The following is an 8309-nucleotide window of genomic DNA, read 5'->3' on the forward strand; positions in this document are numbered from 1 at the left end:
TCTGGCTCTCTCTGGTCAGTCCATCTGTCTGGTCTGTCCATCTGTCTGTCACAGGAATTGATCAACAGCCTCCATAGTCCAGAGGTAATGTAGGATATAGTTCCCTAAATGTGTGCTGTTGACCTAATAATTGAATAATTCAAACACATTTAGTGATTAAACAATCGCTGAAAACTTTCTCTTGCACATGTAGGTTTGCGGCCAAATACACTGAGTATATTAAACGTTAGGAACACCCTAATGTTGAGTTGCAAGGGAAAAATATGCTTATTTTATCTGTCTCCCTTCATCGACACTGATTTGAAGTGGATTTAACAAGTGACATCAATATGGGATCATGGCTTTCACCGGGTCAGTCTGTCATGGAAAGAGCAGGTGTTCTTAATGTTTTGTCTACTCTGTATTTTAGCGCCCTTGCACTTTTTCAGTGGAGGTCAATGCAGCAGAATGTTCTGTTTTCTCTTTACTGAACTGATTGAATGGATATTTTTTTACCTTGTAGGCACCTGCAACTTACCACAGGTGAGAGAAATTACACACAATCAATCACCTACCTTCAACCAAATGAATTATAATTCAGAATAATTTAGTCCGGGACATCTTTTACTTTGAAGTGACAAATCTCAATATCCGTTTAAATAAATGGAGGTGCAGTTGTAAATCAAACAAATACACGTGAACACCGTTTTTTTTCAACGTCAACTTATTTTAGCAGAAATAGCGAATTGTGCACACGTGTGTAATATAAATTAGAAGCAGGAATCTATTAGTGGGTCCATCAGTTTATTAAAACACATGTAACAGAGATTACCAAAAACTATATATTTGGCTGACATTGACACGCTTAAATGAAAAAATATACTCCATAGGAAGAGTGAATTGTGTCACAATTAAACAATTATCTTATTTTATCCCACTCTTAACCCCTTCCTCCCTGTTTCCTTACAGTGCTGTGAGGTCACAAGTATCTCCCTCACCGGAGATTTCCCCTGTTCGCTCTTCACCACCCTCCTTCCTTCCATCAGTCCTCTCTCCTTTCATGTTATCCTGGCCTCCCTCGCCCCCACTCTTCCCCTTCACAGCCTCCTCCTTTTTCTCATCATCCTCTAGGTTCTTGGCTCTCTTGCTGAGGTCAATCCCGTCTAAACTGGAGTAGTCTGAGGAATCTCCTTCATCCTGTCCCCCTCTCACTCCTGCAGCAGCCTCTCCATCTCCACTCTTCCCCTCCTCCTCCCCCTCCCCCCCCCTCTCCCTCCTCCTCGTCCCCCTCCAACACGCTCTTCCCGGGCCAGAGGCTGAGCCCCAGCCAATCCTCCAGGCTTCTAACCCTGCCCCTCATGCGCTCCCTGACGCCCAATAACAGCCGAGGGGCGGAGCTGTCCTGGCCTGAGTGGCGGGTGTTCCACTTGTAGAAGCACAGCACGGTAATCAGTGCGAGAAGAATAATGACCACAACCAGGACCACAATGAACCCCTTCTTTAACGGAACAGGTTGGGGTTTAGTACTGGATGGAGGGGTTGAGGTGGTGGGGAGGTCTTGGGAAGAGACGTAGGGATTGTCTGTTTAGTGAGTGGGGGGGATGTGGTCTTTTCAGTCTGCTGGGTTGTGCTTCCTGATGTTGCAGATGTCTGACTCTCTGTGGATGTGGGTGTACCATTCGGGGGGGCTATTGTCATGCCAGAATGATTACCATGCATTCCTCTGTCATGCTTCTCAGGTGTGGATTGGTCAGGGGAGTTCCCGGTATCATTTAAAAGTCCATCTCTCGCGCTCGTCTTTTCAGTTTGTGTGTCATCGTTCAAAGTTCCATTAGAGTCAGGCGTGGCTTCATGGATGAAGATCAAGAGGACCAGAGAGAGCATGCTCAGAGCCAGGGTGATATTGGCCTTCATTGTGACTGACTGAGAGAGAGAGAGAGAGACAGAGAGAAATGGAGGATAAGGTTATGTCAGCCTAACATGGTGGGTGATAGGAAAAAATGTAACAGGCCTAAATGACTCATATGAGGTGGAGAATGAGATCAAGAAACAGAACACCAAAGTAGGTTACAACTTATTTGCTATTTGAAGTGTACAATAAAAGGGACTTAAAGTGAATATTTATGTTAAGATTTATTTCATGCATCGGAAACACAAAGGTGTGCTAGCATGCACACGCACGCATGCACCGACACACAGGAAATGGCGGTGTGCTCCAGAAGCTGCTGTTAACAGGAACTAAAGACTGCTTGCGGCTGAGCCACCTGTCCTGCATCCTCCCTCGTTTTGCAAACTGAACCACCATTTGACAATGCACGCAACGAGCAGAAGAAGGTCCATGAGAGGAAAAAGAAATAGAACACCCAGTCTAAACATTCACATTACTATCGCAGATTCAAAATGGCTGAATTTTCCCTTAAGAAAGCAGAAACACTAAGTAACCTAAGATTTCGACCACTGCAAAGCCTTTAACCTTCTCTACATCCCTGAACAACAGCACATACAGAAGAGGTCAATAACCACTGTATGGCCAATTTACTCTCTTTCACTCAATTCAAGTAATAAAGCAGAACTATAGACTATATAACCTCATCTGTTCTGTCAGTATAATCGCTGTAGTGCTTCAATTGCTGCGTTGTGGTAACCAGGCCCAGCCCACAGAGAACTATTAGAAACCAACATGAATTTCTTAAACAGACAACTGATTGTGTCTGTGCATGTTTCCAACTGATAAACAAATAAAGTTGGATTGGATTGGAATGACTATGTCCATCCTCAGGAGTCTGAATCCTTCTTGAACACAACCAAAATGATGCTAAGTTTGCTTGGTCAATTCTCAATGGTGAAAAAAAACGGAAATCAAGAACATCAATGGAAATAATAAGTCCTGCTTAAATAGGAAGTGGAATACAGGATGAGAAAATAAGAAATCAAGTGTGGTCACATAATGTGCCGCCCCAAACACTGTCATGTTCAGATAGCCTAGTGGAAAGGTTGCTGGATCAAATCCCCAAGCTGTTAGGTAAAAATTTGCTCGGCCCCTGAACAAGGCAGTTAACCCACTGTTTCCCGGTAGGCTGTCATTGTAAATGAGAATTTGTTCTTAACTGACTTGCCTAGTTTAAAAATATATATATATAACCTTTATTTATGTTTTTGAAGTGGTGGGGTCGAGAGGGGTGGACATCGGGAGGAGATGTAGAGATGGACACCAGAGAAAATGAGAGGATGGAGAGATTGGAGGAAAGGATCAACGACAAAGGCACAGAGAAAGACGGTCTAAATGAGCAGAAAGCATCAAACATGACAAAGAAAACAATTACTTATCAAACAAATAAACATGACATGAAATCAAAGCGTTCAACTCACCTGATCAATGTGATTGATCGGTTCTGAAGTTGACAGGGAAATAAAACTGAATGAATGAGACGGAGAGAAAAGATTGAAAGAGCGTGGGCTCTTGCAGATGTGTACGAAAGTCAGTTAAAGAGAGAAAAAAGAACAGAACAGGGAGGGAAGGAAGGAAGGTGGGTGGAGGTAAAACACAGTGAGACAGACGTGTGTGAGTGTGACGCTGCAGAGGAGAGAGAACGAGAGAGTGAGAGATGGTTGAGATAAATCACAAAAAGTGTTCAGTGATTTATATTTTTTTTACTATTTATATTTTTGACTACTTTTACTTAATTCCTAAAGAACATAATGTACTTTTTACTCTATACATTTTCCCTGACACCCAAAATGACTCGTTACATGTTGAATGCTTAGCAGGACAGGAAAATAGTCCAATTCACGCACTGAACAAGATAACACATGGTCATCCCTGCCTCCTCTGCTTCTGGCTGACTCACGAAACACAAATGCATCCTTTGTAATTGATGTCTTAGTGTTGTAGTGTGCCCCTGGCTGTCTTTACAACAAAAAAACACAGAAAAGGGTGCCATCTGCTTTGCTTAATACAAGGAATTTCGAATGATTTTGACAATAAAGTATATTTTAGGAATTACATTTACTTTTGATAGTTTAGTATATTTAGAAGCAAATACTTTTAGACTTTTACTCAAGTGGTATTTTACTGGGTGTCTTTCACTTTTACTTGAGTAACTTCCTATTATCAAAGGTTTCTGTACTTTTACTCAGTTTTGTAAAGAGGAATGGTCCAAAATTCCTCCTGACCGTTTTGCAGGTCTAATCCGCAACTACAGAAAAAGTTTGGTTTAGGTTATTGCTGCCAAATGAAGGTCAACCAGTTATTAAATCCAAGTGTTCACATACTTTTCCCACCCTGCACTGTGAATATTTACACGGTTTGTTCAATAAATACATGAAAACATATACTTGTTTGTGTGTTATTAGTTTAAGCAGACTGTGTTTGTCTATTGTTGTGACCTAGATGAAGATCAGATCAAATTTTATGACCAATTTATGCAGAAATCCAGGTATTTCCAAAGGGTTCACATGCTTTTTCTTGCCACTGTACTGTATGTAGATTGAAGCATCTTTTTCCAAAATTCTGCTGTTGTTAACGATCTGAATTCTCAAACATCATTGCTTATGCGTGAGACTCATCCAATGCAGACCTGTCATTGTCTTACTGTAAACGACATCATTTATAATAAAACATTGATCTGGAATGTGTCAGCACTTTACATATTCTTTGAATTCACCTCAGGTAGTAAAGGTGCAAAATAACTTTTCTTCATAAACTAAATCAGGGTGGAACATATTTATTATAATGATGGACAATATTTACATAGTGTGTGTAAATTGGCCTTTATTTTGGTAGCCAGAGAAACCACCACAGATATAACCTCTTGAATACTCCTTTATTTTGTACAATGCTGCCACCCAGTGGATATTATTGTTGAGATCACAAAGGCAACAAACACTTACAGATGAAACGGCATCGACTCATCCTCATGGAGCACAGACAAGCCAGTGGTACTGATGGTCAAAGACCACCAGGGTGTCCCTGAACTCCCATTTCTGTAATAGTGTCCAACAATTCATTTAAGCAAACCCCTATTTCAGACCCATCAATGTCTTATGAAGGCCAGAGTACCATATTTTACCTTTATTTAACTAGGCAAGTCAGTTAAGAACAAATTGTTACTTTCAATGACAGCCTAGGAACAGTGGGGTAACTGCCTTGCTCAGGGGCAGAATGACAGATTTGTAGCTCGTCAGCTCGGGGATTCAATCTTGCAACCTTTCGGTTACTAGTCCAACGCTCAAACCACTAGGCTACCTGCCACCCCTATTGTATATCATCTATGCCACCCAGTGGAAACTAATGCAGTAGTCATATATGAACTGAGAGATTAAGGTTGTAGATGAGGTGACTCCACCTCCCCTGTGGGGACAGACAGGAAGTCAAACACCACTGGGAATAAGTCTTATCAGTTTAGTTACGACCAGATAGATGTTGGACTGACTAAGAAGATGGTACGCTATTTAATACCTACTCTCTTGCTTTTCGTTGTGGCAGGTAGCATAAACAATTTTTTAAACAGGTTTTTACAGCTATGTTCTGTTATTTTGTTATGATGTGGATATTTGATTTAAATCAAAGTATTTAAACTATGCTTATTAGTGGTTGAAAGATATCAGTTAAATACAATACTAAAGGTAGCAATAAGAGGGAATAAGCCTGTATCATCTAATATGTCCTTTGTGTTCCTATTTTACTGATGCACATAATATAATACCTGGATACAACTTTAATTGATGTGGCATTTCTCCTATTGTGTACTTGATGAAGGAAAAGGGAAACCGCTCACTGCTCTTGATAGTATCACTGATATTTAATAAGCTTTACGTATCGGCCTCGCGGCCTTTGTCAGAGCTTTTGTGATTTTTTTTACATTTTTGATTGATTTTCCTATTGTGTACTTAAAATATGGTGTTATATTGATGAATCAAGAAAATGTCCACATTCATTTTTCTTTTTTAGACAGAGCAATGGCGATCGTAGTAGTCAAAAGCTGTTAGAATTTCCTGTTTGTTCACAAAGAGTAAGCTTGGCTCTTCCTGTGTGGTCTGGACTCAGGCCCCTGATGTGTGAACTCTTCTTAGACTAGGTGGGTGACTTATCGAATGTGTTACTGTGTTTCAGATCTGAAGGAGGAAGTGAAGCCACTGAGAGGGAGAGAAGGGCAGACTGCCACTCTACACACTGGACTTGCCAAACTACAGAGTGACGCAAAGATATTATGGATATTTGGACCAGACAGTCCAGACATATTCATTGTTGAGAGTCTTCAGGTCTTCAGAGGAGAAATTATAACTGAGTACAAAGGGAGATTCCAAGGCAGACTACAGCTGGACAGAGAGACTGGATCTCTCACCGTCAGAAACATCACCATCAACGACGCTGGACTTTATCAGCTTCAAGTCATCAGTGAACTGGTCACCTACCACAATTTCATTTTCACAGTCTACGGTGAGTGTGTTTTATATCAAAGCAAGAGACCAGTTTTCAATCAACATCGAACAAGATCTGTATTTAGAGTGAAGTTGTTCATGGTAAATCCACAAATTCCCTTTCCTATTGTTCATGATAAATGTGACTTTTAGTCAATGTTATGTCCTGTAATCACTGTAGTAACTGTTGGTCTCTCCTGGTGTCCCAGCTTCAGTGCCTACTCCTAACATCAGAAACACCCCACATAATCCCTCAGTAGACAGTCGGTTGGTCAGTGGGAGCTGTTCTGTGGTGTGTTCTGTGGCGAACGGGAAAGAGGTAACCTTGTCCTGGTACAGAGGAGAGGAGAAACTGAACAATACAAGTAGTCCCCATCAGGCCGACCTGTCTCTCCCTCTGGAAATTAAAGGAACAAACAGTGACACCTACAGCTGTGTAGCAACCAACCCTGTCAGTAACCAGACAACCAAACTCAGCATTGAGGAGCACTGTCTGCAACATGCAGGTATGTCAACAATCCACAGCATACTGATATTGTATCAGTTGATATGCGTAATGTGACTCTCATTGTCTGTGTGTCTCTCTCACTCAGACTCCAGTGACTGTGCCCGGTGCATCACCCTGACTGAGTTGGTGGTGCGATCAGTCCTGTCTGCCCTGGTGGCTGTGGCTACGATCGCTCTGCTAGTTCATCACTTCTGGCACAGAAGAAACCCTTAGACTCAGACCTGACTCTCTGGGGTATCACTATTTAAAAAACTGTCCATGGTTTTGCATGGACTTGAACAGTGTCATAATATTGTCATTTACATGACATAACAAATGTCATGACATAATGAGAAGAAAAAACAAACACCTTTCTTCCCTTTCTTGAACTAACACTTGTACTTGTCTTGTCTTACTAGTACTGACTTTACTGATAGCTACATGAGGAAAATGTTTTGATTACTATGACTGTGATATGTTATGTTTCTCTTTGCTACCTTAAGATAAACGCACCAACTGTAAGTCGCTCTGGATAAGAGCGTCTGCGAAATTACTCAAATGTATATGGAAAAGTAACTATGTATTGGAAACAGTTTTATAACTTAACAAGTTGTTTCCACTTGCCCACTAATGTCAATTGCTATAGCAAAAGCATAAGGATACCTGTCAAGACTACATAACTTTGTCATAACCATGAAAAGTGTCATAGTGTCTGTTGATGGACTTTTTTGTTTTGTTTTAGGAAAGTGGACCTTGCTCTCCTTGTCATAATGCTATCACAGCGTCATTGGTGCTTTCACTCATGTAGGTCACGTCAGACACATAACAGCACTTTAACAGGGGCCTGTTAACACTTTGAATAACTATATTTTTTCAGCAGGAATTCGTCTTGTCATGTACTAACAAGGACATTGAATCAACAGTTTGTTGTATATTCAAATATGTTAAAAATACTATTACATATAAATTATTAAAATAAAAACATTCTCTCAGCATTTGTATTTTGGCACAATGTTAGCTCACTGAGCAGAGCTCCTGGAGCTGTGCAGCAATAGTGCTTTTCTGTTGTTGTGATGACAACCAGGATCTTTTTGTTGTGCAATCTGGAGATTGGTATGAGTGTAAAAGTGTCTAGTGCCTACACTCTTAGAAGAAAAAAATGCTATCTAGAATCTAAAAGGGTTATTCGACTGGCCTCGTAGGCAAACCCTTTGAAGAACCCTTTTTGTTTCCATTCCATCCAGGTAGAACACTTTTGGGTTCCATGTAGAACCCTTTCCACAGAGAGTTCTACATGAAACCCAAAAGGGTTCTAACTGGAACCCAAAAGGCTATTTTTTATCTGGCCCCTCACCCCTAGCACCCAGTTGGGCTGATTAAAGTTTCCCTGCTCCTCAGCACAGATAAAACAAACAAAAAACAC

At 40.9% G+C, this 8309-nt stretch overlaps 1 protein-coding gene and 1 long non-coding RNA gene across 2 annotated transcripts; one reads left to right on the forward strand and one right to left on the reverse strand.

The window, feature by feature from the left end:
- Positions 1 to 766: 766 nt before the first annotated feature.
- Positions 767 to 3540, reverse strand: LOC106602706 (uncharacterized). The gene is made up of 2 exons (XR_006769579.1): positions 3349 to 3540; positions 767 to 1902 (listed from the first exon to the last, which is right to left on the reverse strand). It is a non-coding gene; the product is annotated as an uncharacterized lncRNA (long non-coding RNA).
- A 1331-nt stretch (positions 3541 to 4871) lies between these two features.
- LOC106602655 (SLAM family member 5) lies at positions 4872 to 7881 on the forward strand. The gene is made up of 4 exons (XM_045717631.1): positions 4872 to 4917; positions 6092 to 6418; positions 6609 to 6905; positions 6993 to 7881. The coding sequence occupies exons 1-4, from the start codon at positions 4872 to 4874 to the stop codon at positions 7118 to 7120; spliced, it is 798 nt and encodes a 265-aa protein (XP_045573587.1). The 3' UTR covers positions 7121 to 7881.
- Positions 7882 to 8309: the final 428 nt, after the last annotated feature.

The sequence above is a fragment of the Salmo salar genome, chromosome ssa04 (genome assembly GCF_905237065.1).
Source record: "Salmo salar chromosome ssa04, Ssal_v3.1, whole genome shotgun sequence".
NCBI classification, from domain to species: Eukaryota; Metazoa; Chordata; class Actinopteri; order Salmoniformes; family Salmonidae; genus Salmo; species Salmo salar.